The sequence below is a fragment of the Pseudorca crassidens genome, chromosome 8, assembly GCF_039906515.1.
Source record: "Pseudorca crassidens isolate mPseCra1 chromosome 8, mPseCra1.hap1, whole genome shotgun sequence".
Taxonomy (NCBI): Eukaryota; Metazoa; Chordata; class Mammalia; order Artiodactyla; family Delphinidae; genus Pseudorca; species Pseudorca crassidens.
In genome coordinates this window covers 51,505,231-51,529,830 of record NC_090303.1, presented here as the reverse complement: position 1 = coordinate 51,529,830, position 24,600 = coordinate 51,505,231, and the positions used below count along the sequence as shown (strand labels likewise).

Here is a 24,600-nt window from a genome sequence, read left to right as displayed (position 1 = left end):
TACATTTGTCCCTCTCCTAAAAGAGATGAGGCAGCAATTTGTCCTCCCTGAAGGTGACACATTCTGGAATTGGATTTGCCTTGTCCTCCAAAATTCTGCCACCACCATCTTTCAGGGACTCACTAGATGGCTTTCACTGTTATGCTACCCCTTACGACACTTGCTTCTGATCATGAAACTCACTTTATAGGGAATTCCCTGGACTTACTGTAAATACCCCTCACCCTGAAACAGCTGGCCTTTTGGCGAGATAACTCTGTGAGGGTAGAGTCCTCTTCTGCAAGATGTAGTGCATATAGTATATACTGTGAACCAGTGACCATGGCTTTAATAGAAGGATCTGGGAACCAAAGTGCAAGGGAGAATGGCACTTCTCAGTTAATACCTAGTGACTCAAACATCTTTGCTTGCATTCCTTGTGATTCTGAGCTTTGCTGGTTTAGAGGGAAGCAAAGGTGGACTGCTTGTATGAGGGGAACATAGTGATGATTCCAATGGTTTGAAAGGGGAGGATTACAATATTGGCTGAGTGAATACAGAGTTGGTGCTATACAGTGGGGGATGGGAGAAGTATGACGGGAACCTTGTAATACTGAGTGTTCATGGTAAATTTAATGGAAGACATCTGCAATCTTAAGCCACCAAAGGTGCAGATGGAAATGAAGGTTTAGACCATCCCACTTAGTAAAGGCCTCTAATCCACTAAGGTGAGGGCTGAAGTCAGAGGAACATGGAATAAGTAATGGAAGAGAGAAATGAAACACATCAGCCATGGCCTCATGATTAATTGCAGAAAGGGCAATGGTTACAGCCTGTGCATTTTTCTTTGCTGTCTTATGCATTTATTTGCATATTCTACTTAGCTTTCTCCTTTCCCTTTACCACATTACTATATATAGTTTGTGTTGATAGTGACTGACTTTACAATTTAGTTCATAGATCAGAGCACATCCAGATAAAGTCGTCATGGAGCTGGGGGAGGAATGGACATCATTCAGGCTCCTGGCCTTGCAGCTGATGTAGTATATTAGGGGGATGTCATCTCACTGCTGATTGAAGGAACAACTAAATTTATTTAAATTGTGTGTAAATTCCACATTTTCAGATAATCAGAACAGACAATTGGATCAGTAGATAGATAATTGGATATTTCATTTCCAAAACAGTCAAGAAGGTGCTAAGCATAAAGCTTGTCAAATGCAAGAAAGATGCTGAATATGCAACTGTCACTGAATTCTAAGAAATGTATTTAATTACATTCTCTTTTTTTCTTCAAAGGAGAAAAAATCAGTTATTCCATGTGGCCAATATTACTTCATTAAGGATTTAAATATATAGGTAATAAAATACAGAATCTCTTATAAGTATCCCAATTTATTCTAAACTATTAATGTCAAGTAACCCTGATCATTACATAAACACAGGTTTACCAATCTTTGATTTTATAGATTAACAAATTAAGTTAAATTAAAAAGAAATGTACAGACACCATTTTCACTGTTACAACACAGGGACAAACCACCACACATAAACACACAAAAAAATCAGAAGTATATTTTATGCCAGAGTTACTTTCTGTCCAGGTCGAAACACTGTTCCACTTTGACTTTTTCTCTTCTTTGGATTTTGAAAGCTTTCATACCTTTAAAATAAATAAATAAATAAATAACATTTAACACGTGTAAATGCTAAACTTATAAAACAAAAAACAATGGTTTGTTTCCAAACACAATTTTTTAAGAAACAAAAGAGAAATAGCTGGAAAAAAAATATTTGCAAGAAATTAAAGGAAGTTCTTACACGTAAATTTTTTAAAGTTGAACACTCTAATAGAAAAAGAGAACAAAGGGGATGAATAGACAAGTTAGAAAAGATAAAATACAAATGGCAGGGGCTTCCCTGGTGGCGCAGTGGTTGAGAGTCGGCCTGACGATGCAGGGGACACGGTTCGTGCCCCGGTCTGGGAAGATCCCACATGCCGCGGAGCGGCTGGGCCCGTGAGCCATGGCCGCTGAGCCTGCGCGTCCGGGGCCTGTGCTCCATTGCGGTATAGGCCACAGCAGTGAGAGGCCCGCGTACCGAAAAAAAAAAAAAAACCCAATGGCAATGATTAATATATAAAACATAACTTCTGTATTTTAACTGAAGAAATGTAAAATTTTAAGATATAACTTTTTTTTTTTTTTTTTGTGGTACACGGACCTCTCTCAGTGTTGTGGCCTCTCCCGTTGCGGAGCACAGGCTCCGGACGCGCAGGCTCAGCGGCCATGGCTCACGGGCCCAGCCGCTCCGCGGCATGTGGGATCCTCCCGGACCGGGGCACGAACCCATGTCCCCTGCATCGGCAGGCAGACTCTCAACCACTGCGCCACCAGGGAAGCCCAAGATATAATTTTTGTCCAATCAAATTGGCCAAGTTTAGAGAAATACTACAATATTTAACATTAGGGTGAGGTGAAGCTGGTACTATAATTATATTGCTGTTGCAAAATACATTGTATGGTATTTATGTAAGCCTATTTGGCAATAGATTTCAAAAGCATTAAAAAATGTGAGTACACTGTGATGTAACAATTCTACCTCTATCCCAGTGAAATAAGTAAGGATATGTGCAAACATTTAGGTATAAGATTGTTCATTATCACATTGCCTATAGTGAAAACGTGGATTCAACTTAAATGTCCAAAAATTGGATGTTATGGTATATCTATATTATAAAATGACAGTAAAAACAAAGTAGTATGGGGCTTCCCCAGTGGCGCAGTGGTTGAGACTCCGCCTGCCGATGCAGGGGACAGAGGTTCGTGCCCCGGTCCGGGAGGATCCCACATGCCGCAGAGGCTGGGCCCATGAGCCATGGCCGCTGAGCCTGTGTGTCTGGAGCCTGTGCTCCACAATGGGAGAGACCACAACAGTGAGAGGCCCGCATACATGCAAAAAAAATAATAATAAAAAAGTAGTAACGTATTTAAAATGTGGAAGAATATTAAAGATGTATGTATCGATGAAAGGGGGGCTACTCTACAGCAATATGTGCAGAATGTCTTATTTTAGTAAGAGAAAACATACAAGCATACAAATAAGTATGCTTTGGGAGGTAGTGGGGTTAAGAGAAATTTCTGGTTTTTTTCCCGTTCTCTGTTTTCTGATTTTTCTGCAATGAGTACATATTATGTTGAAGGGGGGAGAGAATATGCCACCCTCAAAATGAACCACTTTGGCATGTGGATTATTTTGAGCTGAAAGGAATCAAGACCTTTCAAGCAGACTCAGGAAAAGCTTTTTACCTCTCCTTTAACTGGCTAAAAGAATTTAGATAGGGGGCCTGCACCAGAAAGAGAGCTATTACCAGAGAGAACTTTTTTTTTTAATCTGCGTGGCAAACATCTGCTCTTCTCATCTGCTGTAAATTGCCTTCTTCCCCTCTGAAGCCCCAGGCCCCTATCCCTTTCCTTAGCTCAGGACAGTATATAAGCCTCAACTGGAGACTGCCTTTGAGTCTCATTCTTATGGGGTTCCTGTATGTACGAAATTAGTTTTTCACCTGGTAACATCTTATGTCAATTAATTATTAGATCAGCCAAAGAACCTAGAAGGGAGGAAGGGAAAATTTTTCTATCCCTACAATTTGGTATGCATGGGGGGCTCCACTGGCTGGACACCACTTGCTCTGGGGCTGCAGTTGGGAGATCCTGGGACCTCTGACAAGAGCCAGCAGATGGTAAGAATCCTTACCACGTCAATCTCCTGGAAGTGGTGACAGTCCATTTCTAAATTTAGCAGGAGAAAAATACTTGTGTAAACTAGTTCCTTAGGAACAGTGACTCTGGAAAAGATATGTTCTGAGTACTTTTGTTTTCTATTGATCCAATTCCTCCATGGTTATTTTCTTCTTCTGTTTTTTTTTTTTTTTTTTTTTGCGGTACCTGGGCTTCTCACCATTGTAGCCTCTCCCGTTGCGGAGCACAGGCTCCAGACGCGCAGGCTCAGCGGCCATGGCTCACGGGCCCAGCCGCTCTGCGGCATGTGGGATCTTCCCGGACCGGGGCATGAACCCGTGTCCCCTGCATCAGCAGGCGGACTCTCAACCACTGCGCCACCAGGGAAGCCCTATTGTTTTCTTTTGTCTCTAGTTTTTGTGTCACTTTTCATAAGGAGGAAAGCCATAGTGTAGAAATGCAGGCATAGGTCCTCTGAGCCTGTTGTTCCGGCTAGCCTCACAGACTGGCGACTTCACAGTTCTAATGGACCTGCATCTGTTTAGACAAACTTTGCTGTGGGTCCCTTATATTTAAAAAATGGGTGAGGTTTCCCCTCGTCTTGTTCTGTCTTGAGAGCTTGGCTTCATGACCAGTGAAAATATTCTCTCTGACTTAACCAGAGAGAAGCCAGCCAGAAGATGCAAGTATCAGCTTGTAACTGGTGGGCAGCCAAATAGACTCAGGATCTGAGACATGAAGTGACAAGCAGCATGATTTTTTTTTAATATATAGATCTTTATTGGAGTATAATTGCTTCACAATACTGTTAGTTTTTCTATTGTATAACAAAGTGAATCAGCCATATGCATACATATGTCCCCATATATCCTCCCTCTTGCGTCTCCCTCCCACCCTCCCTATCCCACCCCTCTAGGTGTTCACAAAGCACCCAGCTGATCTCCCTGTGATATGCAGCTGCTTCCCACTAGCTATTTTACATTCGAAAGTGTATATATGTCCATGCTGCTCTCTCACTTCGTCCCAGCTTCCCCCTCCCACCCCATGTCCTCAAGTCCATTCTCTATGTCTACGTCTTTATTCCTGCCCTGCCACTAGGTTCATCAGTACATTTTTTCTTTTTTAGATTCCATATATATGCACTGGCATATGGTATTTTTCTCTTTCTGACTTACTTCACTCGGTATGACAGTCTCCAGGTCCATCCACCTCACTACAAATAACTCAATTTCATTTCTTTTTATGGCTGAGTAATATTCCATTGTATATATGTGCCACATCTTCTTTATCCATTCATCTGTCGATGGACACTTAGGTTGCTTCCATGTCCTGGCTATTGTAAATAGTGCAACAAGCAGCATTCTTTTTGTCCAACTGTGCCAGTTCTTCGGAAGTTTGTCTTAAGGTGTCCCAGCCCATAAGGGGACTTTGTTGTCTCAACCTTCATTGTCTTGTTAGTGCTGGAAAAGTCCCATTCCAGTAACGCCTGCCCAGTGTCAGAGATGAGCAGGTCTGCGACTAGAGGAATCATGCATTCTGGTGGGAATTCCGTTTTCACTATACCATTCTTACTACCTGTGACAATGAAGGTTTTTGCTTTCTTTGGCTAATTCTGGGAGTAAACTTTGTGGATCTTGTGAAAGCTACATCTTTTGCACTCTTTTGGGACACTTCTTGTGTTCATGGTTAAGCCATAAAGAGGCTTATGGGTTTGAGTCACCGTTAAGATTAATATAAGACCATATTTGTCAGTGGCCAGAGAATGGATCCTTTGAATTGGAAAAACTTCTGTTTTTGAGAAAGAAAGTGAGTGAGCTCTCATGCTAAACAACTGCATTTCCAGCAACAACTGTCTTTCCATCAACCGATGGAAAGACAAAATTATAAAGAGGACACAAAGGAGTACAACAGCCAGCCTTGGGGACTCCCTTAACAGGAAGAACAGAAATTTAGACTCAAAATTAAAGTCCACATTCCATGTAAATCCCCCTTCTCAAAATCTGGCCCTGTCTACCTGTTTTAACTTCCCTTTCCTTACAAGATTTACAGAGAGCACTGGCCTGACTTCCAGGCAAGGGGTATACAGCTTACTTGTGTAGATGCTAAAAGCCAGGAAGTGAATTTAGGAGAATCACCCGGGATGGGTGGTAAGGCTAGCACTGCTGTCCTTTACAACTCCCCTGACTTTCCAGGGCCCTGTAATCAGGCTCTGCCACCTTCGGGCCTTGCCATGCAGCATCCTTTGTGTATGTAGCCTGGACTGCCACTGCAAAGAATTCATGTCCCATGGATAGGAGCAGATCCAATAAATCATAAAGACCTTTTACCTGCACTTTCAGAACGTCCTACCGAATTTAAAGGAGTTAGAAAGATTAGTGGCTATCTATAACCTCACTCACAGGGACCCTGACTGGCTGCTAAGGGGTATTCTGCCCACCTGTGATTACAGTGCAGCCATCAGACAAGCCAGATGGTACCCGGGGAAAACCCCCCTCACAGGGTAAACAGATGACCAGAATTTCTTTCAGGTTCTTCTACAAATAATCAGGAAGTGGATCAGCTAGCTCAAAGGCAATGTTCAGGGGCTGAGAGAAGCAATAGTAGAGGCTTTTCCCCCTAAGGGGAATTGATCTAAGGTTGAATTATACATGCAGAAAAAAGGAAAGCATCTGAAGTCCTCCGAATGCTTTATCCAAAAATTTTAAAGGCATACTGCATTAAACCCTGAAGCTTCAGAACATAGGAATCTTTTCTTTAAAAAAGTTTATTGAAGTATAGTGGATTTACAATGTTGTATTAATTTCTTCTGTACAGCAAAATGACTCAGTTATACATATATATATTAGTTTTCATATTCTTTTCTATTACTGTTTGTCACAGAATATTGAATATAGTTCCCTGTGCTATACAGTAGGACCTTGTTTATCCATCCTATATAAAATAGTTTGCCTCTGCTAATCGCAAACTCCCATCCCTTCTCTCCTTTACCCCGCCTTCCTCTTGGCAATGACAGTTCTGTTCTCTATTATCTGTGAGTCTGTTTCTGTTTTGTAGATATGTTTATTTTGATTTGTATCGTATTTTATTTTATTTTATTTATTTTTGCGGTACGTGGGCCTCTCACTGTTGTGGCCTCTCCCGTTGCGGAGCACAGGCTCTGGACGCGCAGGCTTAGCGGCCATGGCTCACGGGCCCAGCCTCTCTGCGGCATGTGGGATCCTCCCGGACCGGGGCATGAACCCGTGTCCCCTGCATCGGCAGGCAGACTCTCAACCACTGTGCCACCAGGGAAGCCTGACTTGTATCGTATTTTAGATGCCACATATAAGTGCTATCATATGGTATTTGTCTTTCTCTTTCTGACTTCGCTTAGTTGATAATTTCTAGGTCCATCCATGTTGCTGCAAATGGCATTATTTCATTCTTTTTTATGGCTAAGTAATATATTCCATTGTATTTATATACCACAACTTCTTTATCCATTCATCTGTCAATGAACATTTAGGTTGTTTCCGTATCTTGGCTATTGTAAATAGTGCTACTGTGAACATAGGGGTGCATGTAGCTTTTCAAATTATAGTTTTGTCCAGGTATACGCCCAGGAGTGGGATTGCTGGATGTGGCAACTCTATATTTAGTTTTCTGAAGAACCTCCATATTGTTTTCCATAGTGGCTGCACCAATTTAAATTCCCAGCAACAGTGTAAAAGGGTTCCCTTTTCTCCACACCCTCTCCAGCATCTGCTATTTGTAGACTTTTTAATGATGGCCATTCTGACTGCTGTGAGGTGGTACCTCTTTGTAGTTTTGTAATTAGTGACATTGAGGATCTTTTCATGTGCCTATTGGCCATCTGTATGTCTTCTTTGCAGTAATGTCTATTTAGGTCTGCCCATTTTTCGATTGGGTTGGTTTTTTTGTTATTGAGTTCTATGAGCTATTTGTATATTTTAGATACTAACCCCTTGTCTGTCACATCATTTGCAAATATTTTCTCCCATTTCATAGGTTGTGTTTTTGTTTTGTTTATGATTTCCTTTGCTGTGCAAAAGCTTGTAATTTTGATTAGGTCCCATTTGTTTATTTTTGTTTTTATTTCTATTGCCTTGGGAGACCTAAGAAAATATTGCTACAATTTATGTAGTAATATTTTATGTCAGAGAATGTTTTCCTGTGCTCTCTTCTAGGAGTTTTATGGTGTCATGTCTGATGTTTAAGTCTTTAAGCCATTTCGAGTTTATTTTTGTGCATGGTGTGAGGGAGTGTTCTAACTTCATTGATTTACATGCAGCTGTCCAACTTTCCCAGCACCATTTGCTGAAGACACTGTGTTTTTTTCTGTTTTATAGTCTTGCCTCCTTTGTTGATTAATTGACCATAGGTGTGTGGGTTTTTTCTGAGCTTTCTATTCTGTTCCATTGATCCATATGTCTGTTTTTGTGGCAGTACCACACTGTTTTGATTACTGTAGCTTTGTAGTATTGTCTGGAGTTTGGGAGGGTTATGCATCCTGCCTTGTTCTTTTTCCTCAGGATTGATTTGGCAATTTAATGGTTCCATATAAATTTCAGGATTATCTGTTCTAGTTCCGTGACAAATGTCATGGGTAATTTGATAGGGATCACATTAAATCTGTAGATTGCTTTGGGTAGTGTTGCCATTTTAACAATATTAATTTTTCCAATCCAAGAGAGTGGGATATCTTTCCATTTCTTTGAATCCTCTTTAATTTCCTTTATTAATGTTTTATAGTTCTCAGTATATGTCTTTCATCTACTTCGTCAGGTTTATTCCTAAGTATTTTATTTTACTTTTTGATGTGATTTTAAAAGGGATTGTTTATTTACATCCCCTTTCTGATATTTCATTGTTAGTGTAAAGAAATGCAACCAATTTCTGTATGTTAATCTTGTATCCCGCTACTTCGCTGAATTTGTTTATCAGTCCTAGTAGTTTTTGTCTGGAGTCTTTAGCATTTTCTGTATATAGTATCATGTAATCTGTATATAATTTTACAGCTTCCCGACCAATTTGAATACCTTTTATTTTTCTTGTTTGATTGCTGTGGCCAGGACTTACAGTACTATGTTGAAGAGAAGTGAGAGTGGGCCTTAAGACGTTCCAGATTTCAGCAGGAAGGCTTTCAGCTTTTCACTGTTGAGTATTATATTGGCTTTGGGTTTGTCATAAGTAGCTTTTATTATGATGAGATATGTTCCCTCTATACCCACTTTCTTATGGGTTTTTATCATGAATGGACATTGAATTTTATCAAATGTTATCAGATTTTTTCTTCATCTATTGAGATAATCATGTAGTTTCTGTCCTTTCTTTTGTTGATGTGGTATATCACACTGATTGATTTGCATATGCTGAACCATCCTTGTGACTCTGGGATGAATCCAAATTGGTTGTGGTGTATGACCTTTTTTATGTGTTGTTGGATTCGGTTTGCTAATGTTTTGTTGAGAATTTTTGTGTCTATATTCATCAAACATATTGGCCTGTAATTTTCTTTTTTGGTTATGTCTTTGTCTGGTTTTGGTATCAGGGTGATGGTGGTTTCATAGAATGTCTTTAGGAGTGTTCGTTTCTCTTACATCTTTTGGAAGACTTTGAGAAAGATCGGTATAAGTTCTTTGCATGTTTGGTACAATTCCCCAGTGAAGCCATCTGATCCTGGACTCTTGTTTGTAGGGAGGGTTTTTTTAATTACATATTCTATTTCATTTCTAGTGACTGGTCTGCTCAAATTATCTGTTTCTTCTTGATTCAGTTTTGGTGTGCTGTATGTTTCTAAAAATTTGTCCATTTCTTCTAGGTTGTCATGTTTGTTGGCTTATAATTGTTCATAGTGTTCTCATTTTTTTTTGTATTTCTGTGGTATCAGCTGTGATTTCTTCTCTTTCATTTCTTATTTTGTTTATTTGGGTCTTCTCTCTTTTCTTCTTGGTAAGCCTGGACAGAGGTTTGTCAATTTTGTTTACGCTTTCAAAGAACCAGCTCTTGGTCTTATTGATTTTTTTCTATTGTTTTTTAAAATCTCCATCTTATTTATTTCCCCTCTTATCTTTACTATCTCCTTCCTTCTGATGACTTTAGGTTTTGTTTGTTCTTTTTCTAATTCTTTTAGGTGGTGGGTTAAGTTGTTTATGTGAGATTTTTCTTGTTTCTTGCCTTTTGGGAGGTCTGAGGTCTTCTGCCAGCATTCAGTAGGTGTTCTATAGGAGCAGTTCCACATGCAGATGTATTTCTGATGTATCTGTGGGGAGGTAGGTGATCTCCGCATCTTACTCTTTAGCCATCTTGAAGCTGCCCCCTCTCGTTTCTTAAAGAAGCCTGTATCGCTAAGAACTTCCCTCTAAGAACTGCTTTTGCTGCATCCCACTGGTTTTGTATGGTTGTGTTTTCTTGTCATTTGCCTCAAAGTATTTAATTTCTTCTTTGATTTCATTGTTGACCCATTGGTTTTTAGTAGCATATTGTTTATTCTGCATGTAATTTTTTTTCTTGTTTCTTTTTCTGTGGTAGACTTCTAGTTTCATGCCATTATGATCAGAAAAGACGCTTGAAGTAATTTCTATATTCTTAAATTTGTAGAGACTTGTTTTGTGCCCCAGTATGTGGTCATCCCTAGAGAATATTCTGTGTGCATTTGAAAAGAATGTGTATTTTGGGTTTTTTTTTTTGTTATATCCTGAAGATATCAACTAAGTCTAAATGTTCTATTATATCATTTAGGGTCTCTGTTCCTTTATTGATATTTTGTCTCGAAGATCTGTCCACTGACATGAGTGGGGTACTAAAGCCTCCTACTATTACTCTGTTCCTGTCAGTTTCTCCCTTTATATCTGTTAGTGTTTGTTTTATGTATTTGGGTGCTCCTATATTAGATGGATATAGGTTGACAAGCGTAATATCCTCTCCTTGTATTGATCTTTTTATCATTAGTGTCCTTATCTTTCTTTATAGTCTTGTTTTAAAGTCCATTTTGTCTGATGTGAGTATTGCGAACCGTTTCCTTGTCATTTGTTTGCATGAAATAACTTTTTCCATCCCCTTACTTTCATTTGTATCATTTTTCTTAGATTCCACATAAAAGCAATATAATATTTGTCTTTCTGTCTTACTTCACTCAGTATGACAATCTCTAGGTCCATCCATGTTGTTGCAAATGCCATTATTTCATTTTTTATGGCTGAGTAATATTGCATTGTATATATGTAACACTTCTTTATCCATTCATCTGTCGATGGACATTTAGGTTGTTTCCATGTCTTGGCTATTGTAAATAGTGCTGCAATGGACATTGGGGTGCAGGTGCTCTTTCAGACCATGTTTTTCTCCAGATATATGCCCAGTAGTGGGATTACTGGGTCCTATGGTAGTTCTATTTATAGTTTCTTAAGGAACCTCCATACTGTTCTCCATAGTGGCTGTATCAATTTACATTCCCACCAACAGTGTAAGAGGGTTCCCTTTTCTCCACACGCTCTCCAGCATTTGTTTGTAGATTTGCTGATGATAGCCATTTTGACTGGTGTTAGGTGATACCTCATTGTAGTTTTGATTTGCATTTCTGTAATAATTAGCGATGTTGAACATCTTTTCATGTGCCTCTTGGCCATCTCTTTGTCTTCACTGGAGAAATGTCTATTTAGGTCTTCTGCCCATTTTTTGATTGTTCTTTGTTTTGATGATATTAAGCCACATGAGCTGTTAGTAAATTTTGGAGACTAATCCCTTGTTGGTCCCATTCTGTGGGTTGTCTTTTCATTTTGCTTATGGTTTGCTTTGCAAAAGCTTTTGAGTTTAATTAGGTCCCACTTGTTTATTTTTGTTTTTATTTCCATTACTCTGGGAGACAGACTGAAAAAGATATTGCAGTGATTTATGTCAGAGCGTTTTCTGCCTATGTTTTCCTCTAAGAGATTTATAGTGTCTGGTCTTACATTTAGGTCTTTAATCCATTTTGAGTTTACTTTTGTGTATGGTGTTAGGGAGTGCTCTAATTTCATTCTTTTACATGTAGCTGTCCAGTTTTCCCAGCAGCATTTATTGAAGAGACTGTCTTTCCTCCACCATATAGTCTTGCCCCCTTTATAGTAGATTAATTGACCATAGGTGCATGGGTTTATTTCTGGGTTTTCTATCCTGTTCTGTTGATCTATATGTCTGTTTTAGTGCCAGTACCAAAATGTTTTGATGATTGTAGCTTTGTAGCAGAGTCTGAAGTCAGGGAGCCTGATTCTTCCAGCTTCATTTTTCTTAAGATTGCTTTGGTTATTCGGGGTCTTTTGTACCTCCGTACAAATTTGAAGACTTTTTGTTCTAGTTCTGAGAAAAAAGGCATTGGTAGTTTGATAGGGATTGCACTGAATCTGCAGATTGCCTTGGGTAGAACGGTCATTTTGACAATATTGATTCTTCCAATCCAAGAACATGGTATATCTTCCCATCTGTTTGTTTCATCTTTGACTTCTTTCATCAGTGTCTTATAGTTTTCAGAGTAAAGGTCTTTTGTCTCCTTAGGTAGTTTTATTTCTAGGTATTTTATTCTTTTTGATGCGATGGTAAATGGGATTGTTTAACAACAAAAGATCAGAAATTCAAAAGAGTATAGAAATGCAATATAGGGACTTCCCTGGTGGCGCAGTGGTTAAGAATCTGCCTGACAATGCAGGGGACACAGGTTCAATCCTTGGTTCAGGAAATCCCACATGCCGCGGAGCAATGAAGCCCATGAACCACAGCTACTGAGCCTGCGTGCTACAGCCCGCAAGCCACAACTACTGAGCCCGCATGACACAATTACTGAAGCCCATGCACGTAGAGCCTGTGCTCCGCAACAAGAGAAGGCACTGCAATAAGAAGCCCGCACACCACAACAAAGAGTAGCCCCTGCTCGCCGCAATTAGAGAAAGCCAGCGCACAGCAACAGAGACCCAACACAGCCATAAATAAATACATACGTACATACAAAAAAAAAAAAGAATCTGTCTTACAATGCAGGGGACACTATTTCGATTCCTGGTTGGGGAACTAAGATCCCACATGCCACAGGGCAACTAACCCATGTGCCACAACTTGAGAGCTCATATGCCACAACTACAGAGCCTGTGCACCATAACAGCCCACGCACCACAACTAGAGGGAAGACTACGCACTGCAACGAAAGATGCCATGTGCCACAACTAAGACCTGACACAGCCAAATAAATAAATATATATAAAAAAACAATTGTAGTCACCCTTCTATTTAAAATTAAAAAAAAGGAAATGCAACAGATTTCTGTGTATTAATTTTGTAACCTGCAAATTTACCAAATTCATTGATGGGCTCTAGTAGTTTTCTGGTAGTGCCTTTAGGGTTTTCTATGTATAGTATCATGTCATCAACAAACAGTGACATTTTTACTTGTTCTTTTCCAATTTGGATTCATTTCTTTTTCTCTGGTTGCTGTATATAGGACTTCCAAAACTATGTTGAATAGAAGCAGTGAGAGTGGACATCCTTGTCTTTTTCCTGATCTTAGAGGAAATGCTTTCAGCTTTTCACTGTTGAGTATGATGTTTTGCTGTGGGTTTGTCATATATGGCCTTCAGTATGTTGAGGTATGTTCCCTCTGTGCCCACTTTCTGTAGAGTTTTTATCATAAATGGGTGTTGAATTTTGTCAAAAGCTTTTTCTGCATCTACTGAGATGATCACATGGTTTTTACCTTTCAATTTGTTAATGTGGTGTATTACAGTGATTGATTTGCGGATATTGAAAAATCCTTGCACCCTGGGATAAATCCCATTTGCTCATGGTGTGTCCTTTTAATGTATTGTTGGATTTGCTTGCTAATATTTTGTTGAGGATTTTTGTGTCTGTGTTCATCAGCGATACTGGTCTGTAATTTTTTTTGTGGTCTCTGTATGGCTTTGGTATCAGGGTGATGGTGGCCTCACAGAATGAGTTTGAGAGTTTTCCTTCCTTTGCAATCTTCTGGAACAGTTTCAGAAGGATAGGTGTTAACTTCTCTCTAAATGATTGATAGAATTCGCCTGTGAAGCCATCTGGTCCTGGACTTTCGCTTGTTTGGAGTTTTTTAATCACAGTTTCAATTTCATGACTTGTGATTGGTCTGTTTATATTTTCCATTTCTTCCTGTTTCAGTCTTGGGAGATTGTACCTTTCTAAGAATTTGTCCATTTCTTCCAGTTTGTCCATTTTATTGGCATACAGTTCCTTGTAGTAGTCTCTCATGATCCTTTGTATTTCTGTGTCCATTGTAACTTCTCCTTTTTCATTTCTAATTTTATTGATTTGAGTCCTCTTCTTTTTTTCTTGATGAGTCTGGCTAAAGGTTTATCAATTTTGTTTATCTTTTCAAAGAACCAGCTGTTAGTTTCATTGATCTTTGCTATTGTTTTCTTTCTATTTCATTTATTTCTGCTCTGATCTTTTATGATTTCTTTCCTTCTACTAACTTCAGGTTTTGTTTATTCTTCTTTCTCTAGTTGCTTTAGGTGTAAGGTTAGGTTGTTTGTGATTTTTTTGTTTCCTGAGGTAAGACTGTATTGCTATAAACTTCCATCTTAGAACTGCCTTTGCTGCATCCCATAGGTTTCGGGTCATTGTGCTTTTGTCTGTAGGTATTTTTTGATTTCCTCTTTGATTTCTTCAGCGATCCATTGGTTGTTCATAGCACATTGTTTAGCCTCCACATGTTTGTTTTTTACATTTTACATTACATTTTCTTGTAATTGACTTCTAATCTCATAGTATTGTGGTCTGAAAAGATGGTTGATATGATTTCAACTTTCTTAAATTTACAGAGGTTCACTTTGTGGCCCAGCATGTGGTCACTCCTGGAGAATGTTCCACGTGCACATGAGAAAAATGTGTATTCTGCTACTACTGAATGGAATGGTCTATAAGTATCAATTAAGTCCATCTGGTCTCATGTGTCATTTAAGGCCTGTGTTTCCTTATTGATTTTGTGTCTGGATGATCTGTCCATTGATGAAAGTGGGTTGTTAAAGTTCCCCACTATTACTGTGTTACTGTTAATTTCTCTTTATGGCTTTTAGTATTTGCCTTATATATTGAGGTGCTCCTACACTGGGTGCATATATATTTACAATTGTTATATCTTTTTGGATTGACCCCTTGATCATTATGTCCTTCTTTGTCTCTTGTAACAGTCTTTATTTCATAGTTTATTTTGTTTGATATTAGTATTGCTGCTCCAGCTTTCTTTTGATTTCCATTTGCATGGAATACCTTTTTCCATTCCCTCACTTTCAGTTTGTATGTGTCCCTAGGGCTGAAGTGGGTCTCTTGTAGACAGCATATATATGGGTTTTGGTTTCGTATCCATTCAGTCAGTCTACGTCTTTTGGTTCAAGCATTTAATCCATTTACATTTAAGGCAATTAAAGATATGTATGTTCCTATTGCCATTGTCTTGTTTTGGTTTTCTATGTCTTTTTTCTTCCCTTCCTCTTTTGTTCTCTTGTGGTTTGATAACCATCTTTAGTGTTGTGTTTGGGTTGCTTTCTTTTTCGTGTGTGTATCTATTGTAGTTTTGGGGTTTGCTGTTCCCACGAGGTTTTGATATAGCAATATATATATGTACAAGGTTGTTTTACGTTTCTGGTCTCTTTCCCGCCTAGAGAAGTTTCTCTGTCAAATCTGAATGAGAGCCTTGCTTGGTAGAATGTTCTTGGTTGCAGGTTCTTCCCTTTCTTCACTTTAAATATATCGTGTCACTCCCTTCTGGCCTGCAGTTTCTGCTGAGAAATCAGCTGATAACCTTACGGGAGCTCCCTTGTATGCTATTTGTCATTTTTCCCTTGTTGCTTTTAATAGTTTTTTTTTTCTTTAATTTTTGTCAATTTGATTACTATGTGTCTTGGCATGTTCCTCCTCAGGTTTATACTGCCTGGGACTCTCTGCGCTTCCTGGACTTGGATAACTGTTATCTTTCCCATGTTAGGGAATTTTTCAGCTATTGTCTCTTCAAATATTTTCTCAGGTCCTTTCTCTCTTCTCCTTCTGGGACCCCTATAATGCTAATGTTGGTGCCTTTAATGTTTTCCCAGAGGTCTCTTTGGCTGTCTTAATTTCTTTTCATTCTTTATTCTGCTCTGTGGCAGTGATTTCCACCGTTCTGTCTTCCAGGTAACTTATCCATTCTTCTGTCTCATTTATTCTGCTATTGATTCCATCTAGTATATTTTTCATTTCAGTTATTATATTGTTCATCTTTGTTCTTCTAGGTCTTTGTTAAACATTTCTTGTACCTTCTTGATCCTTGCCTCCATTCTTTTTCCGAGATCTTGGATCATCTTCACCGTTATTATTCTGAATTCCTTTTCCAGTAGGTTGGCTATCTTCACTTCACTTTGTTCTTCTGGGATTTCATCTTGTTCCTTCATCTGGGACATATTCCTCTTCCATCTGATTTTGACTAACTCCCTGTGACTGTGGTTTCTGTTCCACAGGCTGCAGGATTTTAGTTCTTCTGCTGTCTGCCCTCTGGTGGTTGAGGCTGTCTAAGAGGTTTGTGCAGGCTTCCTGATGGGAGGGGCTGGTTCCTGCCCCTTGGTGAGTGGGACTGGGTTTTGTCCCTCTGTTGGGTAGGGCTGTGCTTAGGGAGACTTTAATAAGCCCCTTGTCTGCTGATGGGTGGGACTGTTCCCACCCTGTTGGTTGGCCTGAGGCATCCCAGCAGTGGAGCCTACAGGCTGTATGGTGGGGCTAACAGTGGCCCCTGGGAGGGCTCAGACCAATGAGTACTTCCCAGAACTGCTGCTGCCAGTGTCTTTGTTCCCTCAGTGAGCCACAGCTGCCCCCCCAACTCTGCAGGAGATCCTCCAATACTAGCAGGTAGGTCTGGCCCAGTCACTAAAAACAGTAGGTCACTACTTTTTTTCCTGAGTCCTGGTACACACAAGACTGTGTGTGCCCTCCAAGAGTGGAGTTTGTTTCCCCCAGTCCTGTGGTAATCCTATGATCAAACCCTGCTGGCCTTCAAACCCAGATTCTCTGGGGACTCCTCCTCCTGTTGCCAGACCCCCATGCTAGGAAGCCTGACATGGGGCTCAAAACATTCACTCCTGTGGGATAACTGTTTTCCAGTTTGTGGGTCACCCACTCATCAGGTATGGGATTTGATTTTATTGCGGTTGCACCCTTCCCACTGTCTCACTGTGGTTTCTTTGTCTCTGGATGTAGGGTATCTTTCTCAGTAAGTTCCAGCGTTTTTTTGTCAATGTCATTCACCAGTTGGTTGTGACTTTTGGTGTTTTCGTAGGAAGAGGGTGAGCTCACATCCTTCTACTTCATTGTCTTAAGCTAATCCTCCATCCCCTTACTTTCAATTCATGTGTGTCCTTTGCCCTAAAGTAGGTTTCTTGTAGGCAGCATGTTGTAGGCTCTTATAGTAATCTTTTGATTTCCATCATAATTAAAAATCCTCACGTAGTTGGATAGGTGGGTCAGCCCCTTGATTGCATTCAGGCTGCAACCCAGTTCTCTGAGGAAATAAAACAGACTGTCCTTATTTTACAAATTAGAGTCTGCAAAACCAGAAATGTGGCTCTAGAAACAATTCAGAAGTTCATCTCACTTTACCAATCCCCAAACCTCCCCTATTCATTTCAAAATGCTTGCAGATACTGTAGAAGATCAGGATGTTAGAAGAGAACTGTTCTAAAAAGATATAGGAAATTTTAAATAGCAGTTACCCTAGACTTCTGATAATAAAGAAATATACCTTAAAACTCCTAGGAAAAGGAAACAATCAGCAAAACAAAGAGATAACCTACTGACTGGGAGAAAATATTTGCAAATGATATGACCAATAAGGGATTGATATCCAAAATATATAAAGTGTTCATACAAGTCAATATCAAAAAAACAACCTGAGTAAAAAATGGGCAGAGGATCTGAATAGACATTTTTCCAAAGAAGACATACAGATGGCCAACAGACACAAGATGATCAACATCTCTAATTATCAGAGAAATGGAAATCAAAACCACATTGAGATATCACCTCACACCTGTCAGAATGGCTATCATCAAAAAGATTATAAATAACAAATAATGGCAAGGATGTGGAGAAAAGAGGACTGTCCTACAGTATTGGTATAAATGAACATTTGTGCAACCACTACAGATAACAGTATGCAACCCAGCAATCCCACTACTGGGCATATACCCTGAGAAAACCATAATTCAAAGAGTCATGTACCACAATGTTCACTGCAGCTCTATTTACAATAGCCAGGACATGGAAGCAACCTAAATGTCCATCAACAGATGACTGGATAAAGATGTGGCACATATATACAATGGAATATTACTCAGCCATAAAAAGAAACAAAATTGAGTTATTTGTTGTGAGGTGGATGGACCTAGAGTCTGTCATACAGAGTGAAGTCAGAAAGAGAAAAACAAATAGTGTACGTTAACACATATATATGGAATCAAAAAAAAAAAAAAAAAAAAGGTTCTGAAGAACCTAAGGGCAGGACAGGAATAAAGACACAGATGTAGAGAATGAACTGGAGGACATAGGGAGGGGGAAGGGTAAGCTGGGACGAAGTGAGAGAATGGCATGGACATATATACACTACCAAATGTAAAATAGCTAGCTAGTGGGAAGCAGCCACATAGCACACGGAGATCAGCTCGGTGCTTTATGTCCACCTAGAGGGGTCAGATAGGGAGGGAGACACAAGAGGGAGGAGATATGGGGATATATGTATATGTATAGCTGATTCGCTTTGTTATACAGCAGAAACTAACACACCATTGTAAAGCAATTATACTCCAATAAAGATGTTTAAAAAAAAACAAAACAAAATGGAGGTGCCTCAAAAAACTGAAATTATAGAACTACCTTAAGATCCAGCAATTCCACTCCTGGGTATATATCCAAGGAAAACAAACAGTAATTCAAAAAGATACATGCATCCTAATGTTCAAAGCAGCATTATTTAGAATTGCCGAGTTATGGAAGCAACATTAAGTGTCAATCAACGAATAACTGGCTTAAGAAGATGTCGTATGTATACACAGTGGAATGCTACTCAGTCCTTAAAGAAGAATGAAATACTGCCATTTGCCACAACGTAGATGGACCTAGAGAATATTATGCTCAGTGAAGTAAGTCAGAAAAGACAAATACTCTGTTATCACTTATTTTGGAATGTAAAAAATAAAACAAATGAATGTACGAAACAAAACAGTAATGGACTCACAGATATAGAGAACAAACTAGTGGTTACCAGTCCATAGAGGGAAGGAGGGAGGAGCAAGGCAGGAGCTGGGGATTAAGAGGTACAAACTACTATGTATAAAATAAGCAACAAGGATAGATTGTACAGCACAGGGAAATACAGCCATTACTTTGTAATTTTAAATGGAGTATAATCTATAAATACTGAATCACTATGTTGTACACCTAAAGCTAATTTAATACTGTACATCAACTATACTTAAAAAAAAAAAAAAACTCCTATGAGAAAACTTGCATTCTTCCTCTGTCCCTTGAAGATGTAAATCTTATCATGTCTTTGAAATGTAAACACCCAGGAGATAGCTAAGGTACTGCCTATAATCACCTGAGACTGGGGGAAAAAAAAGGAGTTGAGGGGAAGAGGCTTTTAGAAAATAGACTGGTATAAAAACTTCCATGGCTAAAATTTTGGGATGGAAGCTACAGGGTCTGTTTGTCTGTGTGTGTTTGTTACGTCTATGGATATGTTATGTATATGTGATACTTTTCTACCTCTGGATGAATATTGCCAAAATTAATTTGTAAAAAGATCTATTTATTTGGCTTAAAGAAAAAAGCACTCATCAAATTTAATATATCTAAACTCTCAGAAACATAATACAAACCAATCCAAATTCTTCTCAAGTTTATGTGATCTGGGATAATTTTCAGTAAATAAAAGCTAGTTTAAGTATGTATCTGTTACAAAATTTGCCATGGTGGCTGTTTTAATGTCTCATGAAATTTTCATAAGTAATCTAAATATAATTGTTTAAAACTTAACTAGTTCTTAAGTGAACTTCTCAACAATAATTAAATTTTATGATATGTCTACTTAAATAGTTTCCAGAATCTCTTTGGTAACTTATACCCTTAGAGTTTTGGTAAGTGATGAAATATCTTTGGATATCTTGATCATTTCTAAATATAATACTGAAACATTAATTATTGAACATCTATTTACTTCTGGCTTCTTACTACAAAGGAACTAAAAATACTTGGATGTATAAATAAATGTGTCCTATTCTACACTGAAGAATTGTACTGTTAAAGTATATTCTTTTAGAAATTATGAAATGTATGCATTAATTTGCTAGTCTACAGAATGCTGGTGTAACAGTTCACAATCACTAGAAATTAAGGTTTAAGTGTTAAGAATTCTAATTTATATAATTAAAACTGAGAAATAATAAGGAAAACAACTGTATGCAACTCTATTCTGATTGTTTCAGAATGGGAAAGAGAATAAAGGACAAACTAAATGGGTATGGAACATTGGAAAGAGACTTTTACTTTGTCAAGCTGGCTAAAACGGAAGGAATTTATTATAAGGGTTCTAAAAAATAAGTTTTAGTTTTATATAAGTACATTACTGATATTAAAACTTCTCTTTCAGGACAAAATTTTTTTGGACTACTGGTCTGCTATTGATAAGACTGTGAAAGGTTTTTCTTTACCTTTTAAGTAGTCTGCCTAGAAAACAAAGAAAAATAACTTCCTATGCCTCATGTCTGACTGCTTAAGAAAATGCTCTTGTCTAAGGCGCTTTTTGTTGTTTGTTTTACAACTATGTAACTTTCTGTATTTGCCTGCAAAGTCTTTAATTGTTGCTTTGGTTAAGTGAATAATATTGTTTAACAGTGACCTATGATAGTATGGTGTTTTAAAACCAAATATTTTTGACAAATCTCTCCAAAATCAAATTCTAAATAAGGCTTTTTGACCTTTAACTCTGGGATTTTCCAGAGGGCCCCTGGAACGTCTCATAAGATTTGTTCTCTCTCTCCCCTTATAAAAAGAGATATAAATTAGGATTACTTGATATATTAAAGTACATGGGAAACACTGACATAATACTAAAAGTTATATTTATATGGATATGTTATTATATGGATGTTATTAATATGTCTTATAGAAACTATAAAATTCCTAAATATCTGATATGTAATATTATCAACCATAATTCCAGTTGTCTTAAAATACTGTCAGAGAAATAACCAAATTTCCTTATCAAATGCATTATAATGAAGTTTCATCAGATCTTTAACCATGGACATTTTTAAGTCTCTTGTCGTTTATCGTTATTGTAAAAGTGTTCCTGCAAAAGTGCTTCATCTTCAATGAGACTCATGGAAAGGACTCTAACAAGAACAGGTTTCTGATAATTTTCAATTTATACCACTGAATTAGGTAAGAATTTGCAGAACTCTAATGGGGAAACTGATGGCTTCATAAAACTAACAAAAGATCCATAAAAATTAACTACATAGGACTGAATGAACTACTGAGGATCATTATAATTTTTATGACTTTGTTTGAAACATTGCTATGTTTTGTTTTTCCAGATTTAAGGAAACCTTGTTCTTTTCTCTTAAGCTATCAGTAATTTGGTAAAATATACCTTTGTGAACAAAGATGAAACATGTTTTTCTCCTACCTGATCCCTCCAGAATTCAGAAACTCTTAGTGAGTATTCTTATTTTCATGGATACAGTTATTTCCATAAGTCCAATAAGAATCCTTTCTCCTCGTAACAGGACACAATTGGAAACACTGGTTATATCCTCAAGGCTTTGACTGGAATGTCTTATTTGAGAATGTGCATAGAACAGAAAAACTAGACAGTTTTAAGGAACTAAGGTTGATTTTATGGAGCTAATAAACCTCCTTGGAAAACCAGCCTGGTACCTTGCTTACAGAGTTCCCAGTAACCTTACCAGGTGAGTAAGGAAGACCTTGCTTACAGAGTTCCCAGTAACCTTACCAGGTGAGTAAGGAAGGTTATTTCCTGGCAAGTACAAGGACTTCAGGCTATTTTGGGGACCTCTAAAAGAGAAATTAACCCAAATACAGTTGACCCTTCAACAACACAGGGGTTAGGGGTGCCTCCCCCACCCCTCCACCCTCTAACCCCCTCTAAACACAGTCAAAAATCTGCATATTTACAGTCAGCCCTCTGTACCCACAGTTCTGCCTCCACAGATTCAACCAGCCATGGATTGTGTAGTACTGTAGTAGATGTTTATTGAAAATCTGTATAAGTGGACCCACGCAGTTCAAGTCCATGTTGTTCAAGGGTCAACAGTACATAGCTATTGCAAGCAAAATCTGATGGTAAGTCCTTGGCTCGGCTTCCTAGCCTCAAGAGGCTTTCAAAAGGTCAATCTGAGATTCCTTATGAAAATTTCCAGGAAAGGAGATTTAAAAGCATCTATATGGCCCATTACTATTCTTGTCGAACTTATGTAAATAATCAGGCCAAGTTTAGTGCAACTAGAATGAAAATAGTTTAGTCTTACTGTGGTTATCTTTGTTAGAAATGGGGGTCACTGTAGAGAGAGAAATCATGTTTCAGTAATACAGCTTTGTGGATATCAGATTCTAGTACTGTTATCTTTGACGTTTGGGTTTCTACCTGTAAACTAGACTAGATCCTGAATCATTCTAGTTTCCACCCCAAACTGCCATGTGGATTATTTTGACTTAAAGGGAATCAAGACCCAGCAGACTTGAGAAAAGCTTTTTTACCTATCCCTTAACTGCCTTAAAAGAATTTAGATACGGGGCCTGCACCAGAATGAGCTATTACCAGAGATAACTTTTTTAATCTCAAAAGACTTATCTGCATGACAGGACAAACGTCTGATTACCAAACACCTGTTCTTCCCATTTTCCTGTGAATTACCCTCCTCCCCTTTGAAGTCCAGGCCCTTATCTCTGTCCTTAGCTCAGGACAGTATATAAGCTTTAACTGCCTGACTGACTTTAGTCTACTATTTTTATGCAGATCTTGAATGTACAAAATTATTTTTTCTCCTGTTAATCCATCTTATGTCAATTTATTTATTAGACCAATCAAAGAATCTAGAAGGGAAGGGAAAATTTTTCTACCCTTTCAGTGTACACATACATGTACACGTATGTGCATGCATACCCCAGAATATAGCAAAATTCAACAAGAAAGTTGTAACTTCTAAAGACCAGGAATGCATTTCTTTTTTTCCCCCATTTTTAACTTTCTTTAAATTGAGATATAATTGACATATACGGTTATATTAGTTTTAGGTGTACAACATAGTGATTTGATATATGTATATATTGTGAAAGAATTACCACAATAAGTATAGATATCATCCATCATCATCTCAGTTACATTGTTTTTTCTTGTGAAAAGAATTTTTAAGATCTATTCTCTTAGTAACTTGCAAATATATACTACAGTATTGTTAACTGTAGTCTTCATGCTGTACATTACAGAGGAATGCATTTCTTGAATTAAGTTGAATCATTGACCTAGAATGGTTCCCAGTCTATGGGTCTCAGACTCCAAAGTTACTAGTGAGACAACTGCAAGCCTATAAATTCAAATGTATAAATTCAAATGTATATTAAACACGGTCTACAAGTGAATAAATGTGAAGGTATTTAAATGGTCTTTAATTATTAATGAGATTAATAAAATATAAATTATTTTGAAAACAAAACAGTTATATTTTCATAATTTTTGGAAACTGTATAGTGGAATCATTTTGGGCTTTTGACTTTCCTTTATTTTCTTTGACGCTTTTAAAATTAAACCAAGTCATTAACCAATTCATCTGATTACATTTGAATTATTTATAATGAAAATTCATTTATAATGAAAATTCATTTTTGACTTCTATATTCCTGAAGTTTTGGGGTATTTAAACACATGGCTACTAAGCAAATGTTTTGAATTGCTTTAAATATTCAAAGTATTACTTGTGATTTTAAAAGAACTTTAAAAGTTTGAGTAACTGTCACCTGTAATAATATCTATACTTCTGGATCAGAATCTTTTACTTACAGCTCAGCAAAGTTCTTCCAGTCATCTTCACTGATGGATGGCCTTGTGTGACTGAGCGCAGTCATTAAATGTGACTGACTAATAGCCAGACTGGTTCTGATGGGGCCTGCTTGGTTAAGGGCATCATCCTCCTTAAATAAAAAAAAAAGACAAAAGTTAACTTAGAGACGTGATGGAAAAGGAAGTCCAAGTGTTATTTCTTTTTGCCAGTTTTCTTAGGAGACTATACATTCCCTTTCTCATAAGATTACTAAAAATTGTTAGCACATAATCATTTGACTGATTGATGTGTTTCAGTCCCTTGTTTATAAAGAGAGCTCATTTACCAATCAAAAAATACATATTAAAAAGGAAAAACAATTTTTAAAAAGTTTTACAATTATAATGAAGAGGAAAAAGCCATACTCCAATTTGGCTTTGGTATCTGCCTTTGATAATACTGATATCTGCCCGCAGTTGATCTCTTTGTTCCTGTGTGAGCTCTTGATAACCCTCTTGTGAGGCTGTTCTGAAGACTGGTGAGGACTGATCTTTCCCAGGAACTCCAGGAAAATCCCGAGTCATGGAGCTTGGTGCTGACAGGCATTGTGAGCTCTTCGTTGTTAAGCATAATAATGAGAGAAGGAAGGGAGAAAGGGAGAGAGGAAGGGAGGGAAAAAGAGCAAAGGAGAAAAAAATTATTTATCAAAGATAGAATTATGAACTTTAAGCAATAAAACTTTAACATGGGTAAGCTTACATTTTAATCAACTGAAATTAAGCAAGTTTAAAATACGT

The 24,600-nt window shown here is 38.0% G+C and overlaps 1 protein-coding gene across 1 annotated transcript in view; it reads right to left on the bottom strand.

Annotated features, from left to right (window-relative positions):
• Positions 1-1,356: 1,356 nt before the first annotated feature.
• Positions 1,357-24,600, bottom strand: part of PEX1 (peroxisomal biogenesis factor 1) — an 80,206-nt gene continuing 56,962 nt past the window's right edge. The window contains exons 22-24 of the mRNA XM_067746416.1: positions 24,229-24,417; positions 23,824-23,954; positions 1,357-1,642 (exon numbers count right to left, since the gene is read on the bottom strand). Coding sequence (XP_067602517.1) covers positions 1,558-1,642; positions 23,824-23,954; positions 24,229-24,417 — 405 coding nt within the window. The 3' untranslated portion in view covers positions 1,357-1,557. The remainder of the gene's footprint in view (positions 1,643-23,823; positions 23,955-24,228; positions 24,418-24,600) is intronic.